At 46.6% G+C, this 19,985-nt stretch overlaps 3 protein-coding genes across 6 annotated transcripts in view; 1 reads left to right on the forward strand and 2 right to left on the reverse strand.

The window, feature by feature from the left end:
• Window positions 1-6,216, reverse strand: part of SLC38A6 (solute carrier family 38 member 6) — a 37,600-nt gene extending 31,384 nt beyond the window's left edge. For both annotated transcript variants that reach the window (XR_010080643.1, XM_063399566.1), the window contains exons 1-4: window positions 5,999-6,216; window positions 5,366-5,487; window positions 4,594-4,667; window positions 839-891 (exon numbers count right to left, since the gene is read on the reverse strand). Coding sequence is in view for 1 of the 2 variants with exons in the window: in XM_063399566.1 (XP_063255636.1) it covers window positions 839-891; window positions 4,594-4,667; window positions 5,366-5,487; window positions 5,999-6,151 (402 nt within the window). In the remaining variant the exon portion in view is untranslated. The remainder of the gene's footprint in view (window positions 1-838; window positions 892-4,593; window positions 4,668-5,365; window positions 5,488-5,998) is intronic.
• An 86-nt stretch (window positions 6,217-6,302) lies between these two features.
• TRMT5 (tRNA methyltransferase 5) lies at window positions 6,303-12,349 on the forward strand. 2 transcript variants are annotated; one of them, XM_063399563.1, is made up of 5 exons: window positions 6,303-6,388; window positions 7,952-8,601; window positions 8,877-9,001; window positions 10,446-11,100; window positions 12,096-12,349. In XM_063399563.1, exons 1-5 carry the CDS (start codon window positions 6,384-6,386, stop codon window positions 12,158-12,160), a joined length of 1,500 nt encoding a protein of 499 aa, XP_063255633.1. In that variant the 5' UTR covers window positions 6,303-6,383; the 3' UTR covers window positions 12,161-12,349. The 2 variants fall into 2 exon arrangements, with proteins under 2 accessions (XP_063255633.1, XP_063255634.1); XM_063399564.1 differs by lacking the exon at window positions 6,303-6,388 and adding an exon at window positions 6,469-6,614.
• A 2,284-nt stretch (window positions 12,350-14,633) lies between these two features.
• The window catches only part of MNAT1 (MNAT1 component of CDK activating kinase), a 116,708-nt gene continuing 111,356 nt past the window's right edge, over window positions 14,634-19,985 (reverse strand). For both annotated transcript variants that reach the window (XM_063399569.1, XM_063399570.1), the window contains one exon: window positions 14,634-15,782. In XM_063399569.1, the coding sequence (XP_063255639.1) occupies window positions 15,662-15,782 (121 nt within the window). In that variant the 3' untranslated portion in view covers window positions 14,634-15,661. The remainder of the gene's footprint in view (window positions 15,783-19,985) is intronic.

Consider the following 19,985-nt stretch of genomic DNA (forward strand, 5'->3'; position numbering starts at 1 on the left):
GTAAAACATTAAAATCACCCTTGTGTGTGGTAAAAACCTGTTTTCAGGAAGGTGTAACTGGAACACAGAGCACAGAATTCATAAGATTAAATGTGCAGTATTCACAGGCAGTATTTCCTGTGCACCCACTGTTACTGCATAATATCACTATTGGGAAAAAGAAATTCAGAACACACTACAAAAAAATAATAGCTAACATTTTGATTAGTCATTTCAGAAATGGTTAAGTTTGATGGTGGTTTTGTTTGGTTGCCTTTGTTTGTTGGTTTGGTGTTTTGGGGGTTTTGTGGTGTTTTGAAATCATGAGATAAAACTAGTAAGACATACTCATGTGAAGAGCTTATTAAACAAAAGGAAATAAATAACATGAATTATATGTACTCTTAGCTGTTCCTGCTGTGGAAATGACATGAAAAGCCATCCCTTATCTTAGATCCCTATTAAATGCTGGAACACCATCAGCAGATCCATCATTTACCTGTCTCTCAACACTTTTACAACAGAGGCAGGACTGTGTCAGATCTGAACCTTGAGCCAACCTGACAACAATGGCAGGGAGCAGATTTGTACAGACAACTAAAAGGGAACACCCTGATAGGAAAACAGCACAAAATCCTGCATTTAAGGAGTGTAAGTTTAACTAAAATTTGGCTTCCACAGAGCAGACGTATGAACTGAAACCAAGTGAAAAGCTTCAGGCTGTAATGGATTTTTCAGCACACTACACTGTCAGTAATACACTGCTTATTTCATTTATGTCTCTTTACTATGCAAACAACAGTTCTATATCAGAAGCACGACACCATGAAGAAAAACAAAGGTAAAAATGAATACTCACCCTTCCAGCTGATCCAAATGCAAACAGGCCAAGGTCTTCATAAGAAGTGACAGCTGTTGGTAAGAAAAAAAAAGAAAAGAGCTAAAGTATCTCTAACTTGAAAAGCTTGAAAGCTCTATTTTTGTCCCTTTCTTCCCATTTTTAAATTAATAAAACTCAAAATTAAAAGTGTATTTCATAGTATTTTTTACTTACAAAATAGCTTTTATATACACCTGTACTCCTGCTACAAAATACAGCTCTATGTTCAACCATTCAGAGACTCTTCACAAACTCAAATTAGTATCTGCAGTTGTAATATTTAAAATATAATAGTAATACATTAATGGCACATTGCCTTCTCCCAAAGATTTTCTTTGTGGGTGAAGAGTTATGAAATTAGCATTAGCAATTAGATATAAGATATTTCCATATTTTATTTCTTAAAACAACAGGTTTTTTAAAATTAGGATGACAACAGAGGATACATTTTCATCTTTCTACAAATATAAACATTACTATCTTTCCAGCTTTTAGGAATTGGGCCCTATTTATTTTCAAGATAGCGGAAGGTAAACACCTTCTTTGATTGAAATTTATTATTAAAAAAAAACAAAAGAAAGCCCAAAGCAAAACAAAACTCCTGCTCTTACCTGCACCTGACTTACATAATTACATTAAAACAGCCTGTGGTTTCCTATATAATTTTGCTGGGTTTTAGCTGAAGCTCACTCCTGTTATTGCTGCAACTCAAAACAATCCCTTCTCAGAGAGAGGAAGTCATATTAAAGTCTTCCATTGTTACTCTGTATTTTGTTATTAGAAAGTCAAGCAGTATCAAAAAGATGAGAAAGTTTTACACCACTCATTTTCTTGGGATGTCACAAAAGTGCTGTGAATGGCTCAGAGGCTACAAGGAATCTCAAACCCACACAATTCTACTGTCAGGACACCTGACAACATTCTGCTCTACTACAGACACCAGCACACTATGACAATATAAATGAAGTAACAAAATTAAATGAGCCAGCATCAATGCTCAGCATAAACCTGGACTATCTCTAACAGATATAATTAAACAAAAACACATCTTACTAGATTTTACCCTGTGTTTTTTCCTAATTTCCATTTATGAAGTACCTGATCACAAGGAAAAAAAATCATTTTACATAGCCATCTTCATTGCCATTAAAAAAACAAAACAATAAAATAATAAACGTATTTAAGAGCAAGTTGTTTTTACCACGTGGTAACAAATACACAGCACACATGTGTGAGGAGTTATCAGCAAAGAGAGCAAAATTTCCCACAGAATTCCAAAAGAGCAATATGAAACCTTAGAGTATTTTCTGTAGTAATTGTTTGTTTAATCAGTTTAGTCCTGTAAACACTGGGAAGCCTTCTTACATGATCACATTACTTCTGTAATTTCAAGAATATGTGGAACAAAACTATTTAGTGCAATTTACATAAAGATAAATCAGTTCTGTCTGATTAGCTTAATTTTTATCACGTTATTAACACTCCATGGAAATGATCCCTTTAAATGTGAAGGGGCAAGTGTAGTACCAGGAATATTTGTGACTAACTCCTAAAATGAAAAGAAAAAAAAAGCTACAAAACTTCAAAGTGTATCCTACTTAAATACCCAATTCCTCTGCTTTGCAGAGTAAGCTGAGCTTTTATCAGCCCAAATACTGAATTAACACCAGGACAAGCACTGACTCAACCAATCTCAACTCAACACTTGGGAATATTTGTCTTGCTAAGCCTTTTGGTCTACACAAATCACTTGATTTTGTCAAAGTCCAGACCAACACAACTGAGTACCCGAAGACACCTCTTTGTTTCTGAACTGCAGCTAAAATACCTGTGCTTAATAAATCCTGGCCTCTGTTTAAAATGGAATTAGTATTAGTGCTTTCTTTTCAGAAGGTGTTTTATAGGTCATCTCCTTCCTAAATAATAGTTTACAAACAATTTCAACAGTTCCTCTTCACTGCCCTTTAAATTTTTCTAGCTTTTTTTTAATATAAAAATACTAAAATGTCCTTCCAATTTTTCCCATGGATTAAGTTTAATACTGTAACACTGTTTACAAATTAATATAGAATTTTAAAAGAAAAACTTTAATTACCTACCTTGGAATCAAACATGTACAGAGATTTTACTTTGTCAAGGTACAACAGGTTGTATTTCCCACTTTTTAAAGACAGTGTTCCAAAAAACCTTTGGAATGCTATCTAACATTTAATTACTTCAACAGCTGGCAGGAATTATAGGAGATATAATCTCAAATCTTATTTTTAAAAAGCAAAACAAACACAAAAGTCACAAATCCAGCACACTTATCCAGACATGGTTCTGGTGCAAGTGCTACCTGCCAGCACTAGGTGATAACTAATTATTAGTTTCAGACAAGAGAAATTCTTCATCCTGACACTTCAACTGTATGCATTTCAAAAATGCTTTCCTGGGGTGGACTGTTGCCTTTGGACAAGAACTGAGGAGTTAAACCCTTCCTGAGTTCAGAACATCCAAACTCTTCTTATTTCAATAAACTCAAATCCTTAGGTCTCCCCCCCATCCTAATTCTTTTGCAAGAATCTCTTTATTTTTTTACTAGACAACATCTTAATACCACTTAATGCCCATAAAATACAGAATTTTTCAGCCTGAAATAAGAGGTTAAAAAGGCCATTAAAACTACCTCAAGTCTCCCCCCCTTTTTTTTTATTTTGATTCTCATGTACCTCTCTAGCTAAGTGTTTCAGGTTCTGATTCCTTTTTAATAAGCAGCACTCCAAAAGGAGAAAAAAAAATACCAAAGACTTAATTCCAAATCAGCAAGCAGCCAACAACACCAAGCATAAAAGCCACCCTACCTCTGAGGGGTGTTTTTTAAGAATGCATGAAGATCACTCAACAGGTGGGGACAGGAGCAGCAGATCTAAGCAGAATCAGGAAGCATCACCTGAGAGACCAAAGGCAGCTAAAGAAAACAGAGCCAAGGAGGAAAGAAGCAGAAGCTTTCTCCCACCACCTCTGAAAAGAGAGGAAAACAGATGAGAGGGAAACAATGAGCCGGGAGACATCCTGCTGTAACATGATCTTTGTGTACCAGGAGTCCAGGAACAACTCAGGAGCAATGAAAAGAAGCAGGAATTAAAACATGAGCAGATTTGACTGCAGGTATTAGAATGAACTGTTTGAACTGTCTTAAAGCAGTGCAGTTTCCAAGCACTGCACCATGAATTCTTATTCAGCATCAAAAATGCTCTATACACTGCATTTATAAAGTACCACAAGAATAATGATAATCCAATATGATTGAAAAACCTGAAAGGTATCTATTTCAAACCAGGGAAAAAAATACATGTACTACTCCTAGGAGAATGAAAGGCTGCTATTTTACTGCTCCTAAGCATTCACTGAAAGCAAAAGCATACACTGAAGTAGTGAGGTTCAGCCAGCACCAAAATAATTTTGCTGCAGAAACAGAGGATCTCTCTGGAAAGATAAGAGACATTTGGAAAAAAAATTAAAATTTAGAAACCAGTCAGTTTGGCTTTGGCTTTGAATAAAAAGAACCAAAATCCTGGTTTTAAATGGCAGATATTAATTGTTAAAAACATTAAATATTTCAAGGTCAGTCAGTCAGACACCACTGTTAACATGCTGTTAAACTGCAGTCTTTACACTGGGTGATAAAACCTCTGTGATAAAACTGAGGAGACATTTCAGAGCTCACTGTTAGATAAATCCTTGGCACTTACCAGTCTGAGTGCACATACTGAGCAGCAGGAACACAGAGTAAGAAGCAAGGCAGGCAACAATCAGCAGCAGGATACTGAAAAACCACAAAATAGTCACAATTAAGCACTTTTACAGCACAATGCACTTTCGAGTTTTAAGAATGCTACTTTTGCAATAACTAAGCTACAAGATTTCCTCGTTTTATAGCTTGTATCTGCTGACTGGTTCACGTGGTCTCTGATCTTCCCAAAACTCGCCAAGCTGCCCTGACCTATGGATTGCAGAATGGTCATAACCATGGGAGTTTGTGTGTGCACATATACTCAAACACACATCCTCCAGTGAAGTGAAACCAGTGCTTAGGAAATGGTCAAAGTGACAATTCAGTGACTTTGGCCCCATTACCCAGAGGTTAGCATTTGCAACAAGCAAAAGTGCAAACAAAGGCATAAGCTGATTCACAGTTTTCAGCCACATATCCATCCTATTCCACTAGGCCCATTCCTGGAACTAAAGGAGATCATAGTTTTGAAAGGAAAATGTCAATCTATCGGGAGTAATGGCCAAGAAATTGCCACCCTGTGGCAATTTAATGCAATGTCTGGGTAGGATTTATGTTTGGCCAGATCTGAATGACTAAATCAAAAAGGGGAAGATCTTAAGCAACAATTCTGAAAGGCACTATTTATTTCTTTCCCAGATTTGCACAGGAGTCTCAATAATCAAGCTTTGTTCAATTTAAACCTACAAGATGATTTGAAAAATGAGTATATGTAAAAACTGAAAACTTACCTAAACCCCATGATCCCAGTGTTGGCCATGGCATAGGATAAGCCAAGTATCCCACTGCCCATGATTGCGTTCATTAAGTTAAATACTGAGAAAGCAAAGGAGGAACCACGACTTGAAGAACTCTGTGAAAAGGACAGAAAAAAAAAAAGTACAGTTAATGAAGGAGGTGTTTTGATCTTTCCTAAAATGAAATTCAAGGGAGGGGGCAACAGTCAGCTTTTTCCTTCTTTAATCCAAAATGTCACTCCTCATTCTAAAAGGACGCAAATCCTTCTGCACACAAAGCCGCCGCCCCGTAAGCATCTCAAGACGCCCACAACCTTCGAGCGGAGCGCAAAACGAGCACGGCGAGATTTACAGCTCCGAGCAGGCTCTCCCTGAGCGCTCGCAACAGGGCCCAGGGCACATGGCAGCACTTCCCAGCGCCCAGCGAGCAGGGAGTCGAAGGGATCGGGAGCAGCGAGGGGAGCAGAGGCTCACCCCGCTCTCCCCGTGGTTACCCCTTCCCCAGTGCTGTCACCCCGGAGCCGCCCCGCACAGCCGCGACCCGCCCGTCCTGTGAACCCGCGCTCCCCCTCAGCACCCAGCGCAGCCCCCTCAGGGCGCTCCCTCCCCGCCGCCCCTCACACGCACGCTGCCCGGCGGCGGCGGCAGCAGCGGGGTGGTCTCCCCGTCCTCATCCTTCTCCTCCTCGTCCTCCTCCCGCCGCTCCTGGGCGGAGAGGTACCAGCCGCGGGCGGGCAGGGGCCGCACCCGCCCGGACCCCCAAGGCGGCCCCGCCGCCATCGCCCCCCGCGCCCGCCGAGCGCCTCTGAGGGGCGCGTCGGGGGCGGGGCCAACCGGGGGCGTGGTCTAGATGGGGGCGTGGTTAGCGGTGAAGGGCGTGGCCATTGCACGCAGTGCCCGCCCCGCTGGGGGACCATGGGGGGCGGGGCGTTTGTGGGCGTGGTCACCGCCACGGCCCCGCCCACCCCGGCGCAGCGGCGATGACGCGCGCGCGCGGCGCGCGGGGCCCGGCATGAGGTGAGGGCGGGGACGGGGGGGGCCGAGCGGGGGGAGAGGATTCCCTGAGGGGAGAGAATTCCCTGAGGGGAGAGAATTCCCTGAGGGGAGAACATTCCATGAGGGGAGAACGGGATAAGCGGGGATGGTGGTGGCGAGGGAAAGGATGGTGTCTCTCCGTAGGCGCCTTGTGAAGGTGGCGGCAGCGGCCTCCAGCCCGATCCAGCGTTGCAGGCGGCTTTATCTAGTGTGTTTAACGCAAGGACAGGATGAGAGGACATGGGCCCGGGTCGCGCCAGGGGAGGCTTAGTTTGGACATTAGGGAGAATTTCTTCACAGAAGGGGTAGTCAGACATTGGAACGATGTCCAGCAAAGTGGTGGAGTCACTGTCCTGGAGGTGTTTAAGGAAATATTGGGCGAGGCACCCCGTGCCGTGGTTGTGGGTGTTGGGTCACAGTTCTTGATGATCCCAGAAGTCTTTTCCAGCCTGTTCTATTCTCACGGCACCCGTTTCCGCCCCCAGGAGAAGCACGGGGATGCTCAGGCGTCTGTCTGAGGGATTTGTGCAGTGCAGGAGACGTGCGGAATGCAGTGTGCCTTTCTGAAGGAGGTGTGCTCTGCCAGAGCCCTGGCTCAGGGAGCTGGGCTGCCTGGGGGTGTAGAGAGTCCCGGCAGGAGCTGGGGTTTGGGCGGGACAGGGGACGGGAGCAGGACCGGCTTTGGCAGGGTTTGTGAAGGAGAGAGAGCACACAGCCTGTTGTGACCCTGGAGAGGGGCAGGGCTGAGGGAGGCAGGCAAGAGAATCAATCTCCTTGCAGAGCCTCTCTCTCAAAACAAGCTTTTAAAAAAGTCAGGAGAAATGCCAGCCTCCAGCACCACCTAAACCATTAGTTCCTGCCTTGGAGCAGCCAGTGCCAAGGCAGAGGATTGGGCCCTTTTGGTGTGTCTCTAGTGGAGGAAACCATTTAGAGAAGTGTAAAGCCACTTTTCAAATTGCCATCCTGTGGATGAAGCAGGGCTCAGTGGCAGGAACAGACATTACTGATGCTCCTCTGGACCTCATTCGCGACATTGCAATTAATTAATGACCTTTCTGGCATGCACCTCATGGAGCAAAGATCTCACAGAGCATGGAACCTCTTACACTGGGAGGCAGAAATCACCAAAGAGTGATCATGACCACTGTTGCTAATAACTGTTTTCTAGCAACCACTGCTTGGTAATGAATTTTACCAGACACAGGAGGGATCCAACAGGAGTAGGATCAAGACAGTAGAAGTCTTTCCATTTGGCTTACTGAGATTAATATCACATTTATTAGAACAAAGAGAGGTCATTGTTTTTTGGCAGGAGGGGATTAGCTCACTGCTTGAAGTCATTTAATGTTTGAGTCTAAGAGTACATTTGCAAAATAACAGAAATTTGCAGCATATATTTCATAATAAAGAGCTTTACTAAGCTATTGTGGATTGTTTGGTACAGATGGAAATTCTGGTTTAAGAGAACAGCAAATCCATGTGATTTGCAGCCTTTTAAATGGAATGATTACATAATGTCTATAAAATGAATAATTTCTCTTCTAGGACTTTGTGGAGATTGGGATGCTGTGCCAGACTACTGAAAACTAATCATTTTAGGACAGCTGCATCAAATACATCATTTCCAGCAGTTTGGATGCTATTGGCACAACATTCTGGCAGAATACCTGGGCTCTTTGTAGTAGTTAAAAAAAACACTTTCTTCACAATGCCCGAAACCGTGGAGGATAAAACTAATCCAGAACTGTATCTGCCACATCCTGGAGTGCGTGGGATGACAGTGCTGGACAGAGAGGCTTTCAAAAGGACAGTGGTTGTTCCAGCTCTTAAAGTCAAGAAGGAAATTGTGCACAGCGTGCTGAAGTCACTCAAACAATCGGTGCTGCAGCGCCCCGGCCTCAAGCGGGTGCTGGAGGACCCAGAGGATGAGGACAGCAGATTTGTTATCCTGGATCCTCATAAAGTCCAGGAATTCTCATTGGGAGAGTCGGAGCAACAGGTCCTGAAAGAGCTCAGTGTCCATCCCGAGGTGTGCGAGTACCGCCTGGAGCTGACCTACGAGAACTTCAAGTCGGAGGAGATCCTGCGGGCCGTCCTTCCCGAGGGCCAGGACGTCACCTCTGGGTTCAGCCGTGTGGGCCACATTGCTCATCTGAACCTCAGGGATCACCAGCTGCCCTACAGACACTTGATTGGTAGGTGGAACAGCTCCTCCCAGGAAGGGATTGGTCTGGTTTTTATATTGTTAAAAAGTTACTGTACAGGCGGGCACAGTTCTCTCACCACTGCACTGAGCCCTGGGCCAGCCTTGGAAAGGTCACAGCTGCAGCCCTGAGTCATTGAGAGGGAGGCTGTTCCAACACACACTTACTTTTGTTCATTTAGCTGTAAACAGGCTTGTTGTGGCTGTTGAAGAACATTAAAAGGTCATGGTTCCTTAACCATAGTTATCTCTCACCCTCTCTTTCAGGCCAGGTTATAATGGACAAGAATCCAGGAATCACCTGTGTAGTGAATAAAACCAATATTATCGACAGCACATACAGGAATTTTGAAATGGAAGTGCTTGCTGGAGAGAACAACCTGGTGACAAAGGTACAGGAAACCTTTTCCCCCTGGTATTTTAAATTTAATGTGCTAAAACCCAAAGGCATCTTCTGGAGAGATGTGATGCAGGGATGGTGCTGAGCCCCTTCCTTTGCACAGTGCCCTTCCTGACACCTGTCTCAGCCTAAGGGTTGGCTGTCACTTGTGCATTCCTTTGTCCTGGTCTGCCAAGGGCAAACTCAGCCGTAGAGATCAGGAAGGGATCATGTATTCTTCCATGTTCACAGCCTGGATTTAATGATGTGGATTTGATCTAAGATAATCCCATTTCCTAATTTCACCAAGCCTTGTACAGTGGCTGGTACAGAAATTTCAATCTCACCAACATTGCAAGTTTGCCTTTGCCTTTTTCCTCTCCTGTCAGCAGCAAGACAAACCTCCTGTCTGCCCTGCTCTGACATTTATCAGGTGTAATCTCTGTGTTACTGCCAAGTGTTCTTCACACAGGGTTTCTTGTCTGTAGCTGGAAACTTGGCCAGTGCTTCCACAAAAATATTTTCTCTTATCTGTTAGCAGCTTTATACTTTCAAAGGAGAAAACATGATATATATTACCAAATAAAAGGTTGAATAGCTTGGTGGAACGTCCTGTTCATGCAGAGAGAAGGCTGTTGGATGGTCAAGACAGCAGTGACAATTGAGTATTATGCAGATGGTGTCACCACACACCTCGCACACCCTGGAGCTGCATCCAGGAGTGCAGAGACACTTCAGGGTGTTTCTGCTGGCAAAGCAAACGATGTGGTGGTCTGGATCCTAAGTTATTGTACTTTGGAATCAGAGAATTCCACATGCTGGTGCAAAGAGAGTATTACCTTCCATCCCATTCTCATCTGGATAAATAGTGTTCCTTTTCAGGTCTGTTCTTAAGATAGTGGTCATCCCAAAGCTTGGGTTTGGATCCATTTCTAGACTCTGTCACCCTGGGAGATGAAATACAGTATTTTTTCAAGCTGCAGAGCTGGCTCCCAGTGGTTTTGAATTTGGCTGACAGTTCCTGTTCTTGGGCCTATCATTCTCAGACAGTTATTTACTGTGTGCACTCCACAAAGGAGGGCTTGGGGCATCTGTCCAAGGTCTGCTTTCAATAAAGGAGTTGTCAGCCAGCCACACAGCTCTCAAAAACCCTCAGGTTTCTTTAGGGTCATTTTAAGTTGCTGCTTTATTTCCACCTGGTGATTGAGACCTGCATAAAGCCAGCCATCAGGACTGACACTGGGGACATGGCTGTTCCTGATGAGTTAAGTTCTAAGTTATTTGATTAGTTAGTGATCTGTTTATTTAAGATTCACGTGTGCTACCAGTGGCACAATGCTGATGTACATTACCTTTCAATGAGGCACCTTGGTTTTTAATTTTCCTAATTAGTGATCGTGCTTAAATCTGCGTGGCATTTGAACACAGAGGCTTGAGCAAACGTTTTGGACTTGCAGGTCAAAGAAAACAACATTTCCTACGAGCTGGACTTCTCCAAAGTGTACTGGAACCCTCGGCTGAGCACGGAGCACGGGCGCGTCGTGGAGCTGCTGCGGGCCGGCGATGTCCTGTTCGACGTCTTCGCCGGCATCGGCCCCTTCGCCATCCCCGCGGCCAAGAGGCGCTGCCGGGTGTTCGCCAACGACCTCAACCCCGCCTCCCACGCCTGGCTGCTGCACAACTGCAGGCTCAACAAGGTGCACACCACGGTGAAGGCCTTCAACATGGACGGCAGGGACTTCCTGCGGGGGCCCGTGCGGGAGGAGCTCAGCAGAGAGCTCCCGCTGCTGAAGGAGGAGCACAAAACCGCGTTCCACATCGTGATGAACTTGCCGGCTCTGGCTGTGGAGTTTCTGGATGTTTTCAGGCACCTCTTGGTGGGGGAGCCCTGCAGCCCCGCTGCCCTTCCCACTGTGCACTGCTACGGCTTCTCCAAGCACAGCGACCCGGCCAGAGACCTTCAGGAGCGGGCGGAAGCTGCGCTGGGAACCTCCCTGGCCGGACGCTGCTCCGCTGTCCCGGTCAGGAACGTGGCGCCCAACAAGGAGATGCTGTGCCTCAGCTTCCAGATCCCAGCAGATGTGCTCTACAAGAGGCCCTGCCCTGATGAAGGTAAGGACAAAGCTCCCACGTGGCACTGGGATGTCAGGCTGCACCTTGTGCTGCTCAGGCTGCTCCCGCCTGCTCGGCCCCGTGGGCCACTCCGGGCGTGTGACAGCGGCGTGGATGCGGCCGCCCGCACGTGTGCAGCAGCTGCAGGGCAGCAGCAGCCTGCTCCTCTGATCCCAGCATGAGCCTCCCCAGAGAAAGGGTGGACTGCACAGGATCACCCCACAGGCCATAAACCAGACCTTCATCCCTCAGGTTGTGCACCGGGGGAGGATGGGGACTCAGTGATCCCTGTGGGCCCTTCCAGTGCAGGATATTCAGGGCTGTGTGATCTAATGCCAAGCACACATCTCTGTTAGCTCAGTCCCTCAGAACTGGAGCTGTGTTTGTGCCCAGATCAGTGCACTGGGACTGGGCCCAGCTCCGACCTTCTCCTTGTGCTCACACAGATCAGTGAGCTCTGGAGTCACCAACATCAGCAGGATCAGGTTCTGCATCTGATTCAATTGAATGGAGACACAGATACCTTTAGAGATCTTCATTGCTGAATTGGCTTGTTTTGTGTTTGTTTTCTTTTTGTTTATAATTGTTCATTTGTTCTTAAAGTACACCAGAAACTGGTTGGTTTCAGTGATCTTGGGCTTTGCACTACTTGACCAAGGAAGCAGAGGGAGGCTCTCAGTCTACAGTCACATGTACTGGAGGAAAGGAGATTTTTATAAAGCTTTAATGCCATGGACCTTGTTTTTATGCTGTTGTTGGGTAGCACTGAAATGCTGGTGAAAATGTAGCTCCATACAGGTTTTTTGAAAGTCTTTTTTGGCATTCAGTAAAGACCCCCCATTATTGCTCTAAGAATTTTCATTTGTGACTGTTAATCCTGATTTTAACTCTCATCTCTTCCTGTTAAATCCCTTAACGGAGCTCCCCGTTCCAGAGCTTGTGGTTAAATCAGTCTGTACATTGTTAAATAATTTACTTTTTCTAACCTTTTGCAGCAAAACCAGCCTCAAAACGTCTGTGTACCGGCCAAGACTCTTCAGAAGAGAAGGTTCTGAGTTGAGGACCAGGGCTGTGGTGACTGCCTTAGTTTGTGCAAAGGATATTTGGGGTGTCTCTGTTCCCATCGAGTTGCAGCTTTCCTTTGGGAGCTTTGCTTCCTGCAGTCATCCTCTCATTGTGGGATCCATTGAAATTGTTGTTACTACAAAAAATTAAAACTTTATTCTTTTATAATAAATGTGTTTTGGTACTTCCCTGCTCTCCATTGTTCCATGCCCTGTGCTAACTCAGTGGCAGGGCCTGGGGTAGTTTTCTGCTGTAGCATTTTGATAATGTGCAAGTTGTGGGGAGAACAGATTTTTGTGTCTTGTCAGGTCTAGGAACTTATATAACCCCTGCCCTGGATTCTCCCTGACAAATGTTTTGGTTTCAGAATATTGGATTATGGTTAGCAGATGCACAAACAGCTCTTGTGTAAGCAAGGTAACCTTTCAAAAGCTTAACCTGAGATAGCAAAAGGGCCAAATAGCCCAATATCCTGAGGTTTTGAGTAAAAATTGCTTTTTAACACCAAGATTTAGTTAGGGATTAGTTGACTCCTAACTTTGTGTTTGCCCGTACTTAGAGCCAGAAAAACTTTAATGTTTTTTGCACATTTGCAGATGAAGTTCATGCTTGCATTGCGGTTCCAGGCTGAAACCAGCACCTGAAAAACAGTTCTGTCCTCCTGCAAACTGTGTCCTCCCGTGGCTTTTGTGCCTCTGCCCTCTCCCAGCTCTCCCCACCTCTGCCTGCTCCCCTGCTGCAGTCCCTGGATGATCTCTCTGGCTGGCTGCTTGTATTCTGCAGGGCTTTGAAAAGCCTCTGCCTTTGATTTCCTTTTCTTACCCTTCCAAACTATTGTTGGGCAATGTCAACCACAAATAGTTTATTTGGCCAGAGAGCTCGGCTCGCCCTCTCAGTTTCAGATATTTTCCCTCAGCCCCAGCTCCGAGCTCACGCCCAGCAACCAGATGTCTGTCACCCTCCTGGCCCTGCTGCGCTGCAGCGCTCCAGCCCCGAGCCTGCAGCCCGCTGCATTTTTGGTTCTCACCCAATCCCCACCAAGGGCCACGGATTTGTTTTGCTCGTGGCTCGTGTGAGGCCTTTCCTTCCCTCGGCTGCGGGGGCGGTGTTTGGAGCGAGCCCTCGCCGCCGGGTTCGTGCGGGATCACCTCTGTCCATCCCCGGGGAGGCCCTCCCGCCTCACCCGGGCTCCCTGATCCCTCCCTGGCTGCCTGAGCCCGGCGCTGCTGCTCAGGCCTCCAGCCCCGGTCCCTGCAGCTCCAGCCCGGCTGTGCTGGGGCTCTGCCCCACTGCCTGTCCCGTTTCCTGGCGCCTCTGCTGCTCTCCAGCTGCTGCCCCCGGCCTTTCCATAAACACCTGAATGTGGCTGCTGTTCTCCGGACCCCCACAAACACTGCCTGAGCGATTGGGCTCTCCACCACCCCGCAATGGTGCAGCCACCCTGGGATCACTGCCTCATCTGTGGGGGCCTGGGACTTACATTGCTTCACAGGCCAAATTCAGGGCTTGGCACCACTAACAGAAACCAGGCTTTGATCACCATTTCTGGGTCAAGCCTGTAAAATACATAACTCTGATTTTCACTGAAGTGCCAGGGCAGGGAAGGATTTGAACTGGTAAAAGGGTTTTTCCCTTCAGGACTGAATGGCAGCGTTATTCCAGCAGCATAACTTCAGTTTAGATGCCAGTCTAGCAGACAGATCACTGTACTCGTAACCAGGGGTTTTCCAGCTTTCTGTGCAGTTGCCAGTTCTGTGTGCAAGAAATGATACAACAAATAACAGCCAAGCTACACACAAGTTAATGAGTGTATTGAAATTATAAATATGAATATACACATGCAGTTGTGCATTCATTAGGGCATGACCTGGGCCTTTACAAGGTGAATATAAAGAGATCATTGGTGAGGTGCATCTTTGCCTGGGGGAGAGGAGATTCGAGGAGATTCGAGGAGATTCGAGGAGAGGAGAGGTTCGGAGAGGAGAGAGGTTCGGAGAGGGGAGGGGAGGGGAGGGGAGGGGAGGGGAGGGGAGAGGAGAGGAGAGGAGAGGAGAGGAGAGGAGAGGAGAGGAGAGGAGAGGAGAGGAGAGGAGAGGAGAGGAGAGGAGAGGAGAGGAGAGGAGAGGAGAGGAGAGGAGAGGAGAGGAGAGGAGAGGAGAGGAGAGGAGAGGAGAGGAGAGGAGAGGAGAGGAGAGGAGAGGAGAGGAGAGGAGAGGAGAGGAGAGGAGAGGAGAGGAGAGGAGAGGAGAGGAGAGGAGAGGAGAGGAGAGGAGAGGAGAGGAGAGGAGAGGAGAGGAGAGGAGAGGAGAGGAGAGGAGAGAGGAGAATCTGATCCCTTCCTCACCTCTGCCTTCTGTAACATTCCTCGTCAGCAGCTGTTCTGGGCACAGCCAAGGGGATTTCAAAGGGCAATGGAAATTTTGCCATCTCCCCCCATTTTCTTTAACAAGAAAACACCAAGTCTGGAATAGATCTAATTCTTCTCTTTATTACAGCATAGCAAAAATCCATCCATCCAGTGCACTCCTCAGAGCAGGATGAGCAGGTGGCCTCTAAAACACGGTCCAAGGTGCCCGTCCTGAGCAGCTTCCTGTCTCCTGCAGTTGTCAATGTTCCACTGCAAGGAGCAGGCAAGGAATACAAAAAGGATCACATCAGGTGGCAGGATCACCCCCAAAGCCAAAGGGATGTTCCCACCTAAAGAAGCTCCTGAGTTTATGACAGAGAAGTTGCAAATGGAGATAAACAGGGAAAAGCAAACATACAAAAGCAAAACAAACAAACCCCAAAAGGGACCCCACAATTTTGATTACTTCAGTGACTTCACCTTGTATCGAGGTTTCTTAGACTGCTTCTAGAGCACCTCAGCTGAAAGACCTTGAGCTGAAGATTTGTTTTCCAAGCAGAGGTAAGAACCAAGTGAGACACAAAGGAAGGATCCACATGAGAGTTGTGTCAGCATATTTCCAGAGTTTCTCATCTCGTCCAGCTGGCAGGAGGAAAAACCCACTTGTCTAAACTGGGGAAACGAGTTTTATGGGAAGAAAATGCAGGCTTGAATATTGACACTAAATGTTATAATCAAAATGGCATTTAAATGCTTGTGCAAATAAAACCCTGCAATAAGAGTAAACCACAAACTTTATTAAAGTCTGGCTTTATTTAAAAAAAATTTACAAGTGTATTTCTTTAAGCCTCAAACGTACACAGCTGAGTTATTCACATCTTCCATTAGATGTGGCTTATTGCTTCAGCCTCCCTCAGCAAAGTGCCACATGACTAACGAGTTTCCCCCTCCACAAGAATGTTTCTACCATTTCACACAGCTCTGGTGCAGACGGGGTTTGTTTTTTTCCCTGTAACACTTCGAGGCAGCTGCTTTGGAGGGGTGCACGGAGCAGTGAGGGCAGCCCGGCCGACCCTGCCCCGCCTCTGCTGCCTCGGGTGGCTGCTCGCCCCGCTGGGTGTCCCTTGGCCACGGGCTGGCGCTCCCTGGCTAGCTGGGGTGCCAGAAGAGCCCGCTGAAGGCGTCCTGCAGGGCGCGGTGACACGCCAGCGACGACGTGTAGCCCCCGGCCAGGTCCTGCGGAGAGGCGGCTCGGACGTGGGTGAGGTACCTGCGGCAAGAGCGGCGTTAGTTCGGAGCACATCAAACACAGCAAACACCCCGCAGTTCACACAATGCTTTTTAGAGAAAGCGAGGAGATGGAGCTGCCCCCTGGACACATCAGGATAAAACTTCCACCAGTTAAAGCAGTGATGCACCTTCAGCCAGGCTGCCCCAGCCAGCGCTGGGGGCACAGGGTGAAGGGCACCCAGGGGTTTGTGTTCTCTGTGCTCGCTCTGGGGGTGTTCATGACCTCACTCCCACAGGCCCTGCCAAGACGAGGACACCACCAGAAGCTTTCCTGCACTCCCACAGGAACAGGAGGGTTTCAGCTCTGCCATTTAATGCCAAACATTCCCCAGGCTGCCTCTGCTGCTCTGATGACCACAGGGCTGAGCTTCCTCTGCTTGTTACTGTGCCTGGAGCCCACTGACCCTGGGAATTACATCTGGGGGAGGCCACCACCATTTTGGCTAAAGAAGGTTCTAAACTTCCCCATTAATTAAGCATCATCACCCATTTGCAGAGCCATCTAATTCTGCCCCAAGCCTTCCAGAGCACTGAGTTGACATGGAAACACGAGCTGAATGGAGCAGGAGTTGACATGGAAACACAAACACGCTGCCTGTGCTGGCACTGCCGCCCTTGGCTCCCCTGGCTCCTTCCAGGGGCTCCACCCCAGCCACACACGCCAAGACCTCCAGCCAAAGGACGGCTCCATCCCACACCGCACCCCATGAGACACACACAAGACAGATTCTCCCCAGTTCTGCACCAAAACCCCATCGAACAGACAGATCCACAGCCCAGCATGGGGACATCTCCAACCCTGAGCACCAGACACAGCCCACAGACACCAAGGGCTTTCCACGGCCGCTGTTTTGATTCCTCGCTCGGTACACGCTGCTCCTGGGAAGGTTGAGTCACTCCACCTCTGGCTTGGCAATCCAAGCATAAACTTGCAAAACGCACACAGCCTTTTATAATGTTATCCTGAGAAACCTAAAACAGCTGCACTTTTGGCAGGAAAATACAGGACCACCAGTAAAATATCCAAAACAGTTGCATCTTTTAATTTATGACTGTACACTGTTTCCATAAAGAGTATATAAAACAGGTCAGATTTTATAGGTAAGACATAATAAACAGTCATACCCATTGATGCCATAAAAGCATAGAAAAAGAGATTACTGAGAAATGATTAATTACAGTTTTAAAAACTGTATTTCTCGCACCTAATAACCACAATGCACAGACATGAGCAATGCTTCTGAGGGATTCGTGGTGAGATGCTGAAGCTGAGACTGAATTTACCTCCTGTGACTGAGCTGAGGTGTTTTGTATCAAGCTGTGATAGAATCTGGTCCTCACTGCCAGACACTGGTTCCCATCAGCACAGACACAGGCAGGCGAGCACCAAATAATAATAAAATAAACCATTCTAACAGTGCCCAGTCCAAAAGAATCTACAAACACAGCAACAAAGCTGATCCCATCTCTTAATCTGCACAAGGAGGTGGTCTGCAGAGAGCTCCTGGTTTGGGACACAAGACATTTTATGGGTTTGATGGGTTTTTTTTACATTCTTGTTACTTGTCCCTTAATATTTTAAGAGGAAGATCTCATCCTTCCCAAAGGACTTTTAAAACTGCTGTGGGAAACAGGAGCTCCTTTCCCCAGCCAGGAACGATGGGCACTGACAACAACAAATTTCCTTCAAAATGCTGGTGTGAAACTACCTCTACCCTCCAAAGCAGAGAGTCTAATAAAAATCAGTTCCCATCTTGGATTTCACTTCTATCATATTTATTTCATTGCACAACTTCATTTTCCCCTCATGCATGAAACAGTCCAGTGAAAACGGGATTATTTTACATTTCAATATTAACAAAGGTTGGTTGTGTCTTTCTCATTACTTTTCTTATCTTCTCTTACTTATATATCACTGAAAGGAGAAAAACAGAGTCTATTGTTTCCCTTTTTCTAGGACATCTGAAATTGGAGCATTAGTTTCATAAGACAACCTGACTTCCAGCCACTGCAGCACTTGCAGTTAATTGGGAGGTGATCTCTGAAGCACAAAATCATTGCCAAAAAGGCTCCCATCGACTTTTACTGCACAACCTGCCCTCATTCTCCTTACTCCCGTGAAACAGGCACGGCCCGCTGCTGGCTGTCAAGTGAGGTCTTTATTTTCTTGCTAAGTATCTGAACTTACTGCTCTTGACCCATTTAATTACTGTGGTACACCAGGCAATTGCAAAGAATCTGCCACGCTGAAGCCACACAATGAGAAGCGAATGTTTTCCACCGGTCCCCATCTGTGCTGCCTCATTCCAGCCATCCCCTCCACAGGAGGATCTCTCTGAACTGCATCCCTGGGGTTTCTGGCAGAGGTCAGCACATCTTTTCATGTACACCTTTACAACAGCAGCAGGAAGAAGCGCTTGCCAAGTTTTATTTCCAAAAAGCCGAGCTCCGTTAGGTCTTGGGACCTGGAGGTAATTGCTCTCACTAGTTAGCAAATTCCAGCACACTGGGTCTGTTTTTCATAGGTTTATTTTAAGTACCTGTAAATCTTATAAGCAGAAACCAGGAAAAAGAGGTTTGCTTTTTCTGGTGCACAGTTTTTTAATGTAACTTGTTTTTACTGAGGGCAGACTAAACTCTCAACTCTGAAGTTAAAGAAAGCCTGCACTATTATTTTTGAGCAGGGCTAAAGGGCCGTGTGTTCCCCATCCCACCATTTCACACTTCCCATTCCCAGCAATGCCCATGCTCTGCTTCAGGCTCTGCCCAAACAAGCCCCTTTCCTTGGCTGCAGCCTTTGGATGTTGATTTTCCCCACTAACCTTTCACATGAGTTAAAATTTCTGCTTTGTTCTTCATGAGCCTTGGGGGGCTCATTCCCGACCTTCAGTTTCTCATCCCCATGGAGGGGGTGAGAGGAAAAAACCCAACAAAACCCCTCCTGTTTTCAAGGAAAGGTGTAATTCACACTGGGTGTGGAGGCTCAGAATCAAGCTGGTTGTTCTGGGAGGGCGTTTCCTTCATGTTTTCTCCATTCCCAAGGCTGTGTCACAACCACTCCACCACGAGAGGCCAGGACTGTGGAGAGCCCTGCGGGCTCAGCGTGGCAGTGGATGCCACCCCCCTGTGCCTCCCCAGCACAGCCCAGGAGCCCCTCTCCCTCTGCTGCAGGAGCCAGAGGACCCAACAGCAGCTCAACAATGCCCAGGGCCACTGGCAAACATCCCCTCACTGCTCAGCAGGGTGGTCTGGCTCCAGAGAAATTCAGGAAGGACGTCAGAAACAATCAGAGAGAATGGAGAAACAGCACAATCAAACCTGGCTAAAATAAACACCAACCAAAAACCAAACAAAGCTAAAAGCCCCCATCTAAACAAACAAAAAGAACCAAACATAGAACCAAGAAACCCAAGCCACCCCATGGTATGACCCTTCACCCACCCAACTGAAAGTGCCAGGGATTATTTCACACAGTCTTCCCTGCTACCCAAGATAAAGACACTCTCAGGGGTGTTTCTGCAGATGCACCACTTAGAGATACATATGGAATAGCTGTGTATTTGGCATACAGATTATTTTTACCTATTAGATATTTTATGGGAGTGAAGAAAAGAAAAATCATTCACAAGTTGTCTGACAGGGAAAAAAAATTAATTCTATTCCACAGAGTAGATTTACTGCTCATCTGATTATCTGCAGTATCCGAGACAAAAAAGTAATGGGGCAGACATTAGATCTGGGAAATTTTCCAGATTCATCATTTAAATAATAAATAGTGGCTGCATAAAGCAAGCAAAATACTCCAGTCTGGAAAACTGTGTGAAGCATTAGCAAGGCAGTAGCATAGGCTGCTGCATTCCTGAGCCTTTCTGGAGACAGCATTTCCCTTAGTTTTACCAATCCCCAGGATGAGCTATTGCTGTGTTAGGGTGAGCTGCAGAGCTGGGTCTCGTCAGAGGAGAGAGGCACATGAGGAACTGGGCTGTGTCTGGCCTGGCTTCTGCTGAGGAATGTGTGGGTCACCCCCCAGCCCCTGAGCAGGTACAAACTGAGCTCCTCTGCTCAGCTCTGCTTCTCTTTGAACCAGTCAGCTCTACCACAGTCGGTCTGTGCAGCCAAACAGAATTTGTTTATAAAGTGAGCCGGGCTCGTTGCTGTTCTCCATTAAATAGCCCCAGGAAAT

The sequence above is a fragment of the Prinia subflava genome, chromosome 5 (assembly GCF_021018805.1).
Source record: "Prinia subflava isolate CZ2003 ecotype Zambia chromosome 5, Cam_Psub_1.2, whole genome shotgun sequence".
Taxonomy (NCBI): domain Eukaryota; kingdom Metazoa; phylum Chordata; class Aves; order Passeriformes; family Cisticolidae; genus Prinia; species Prinia subflava.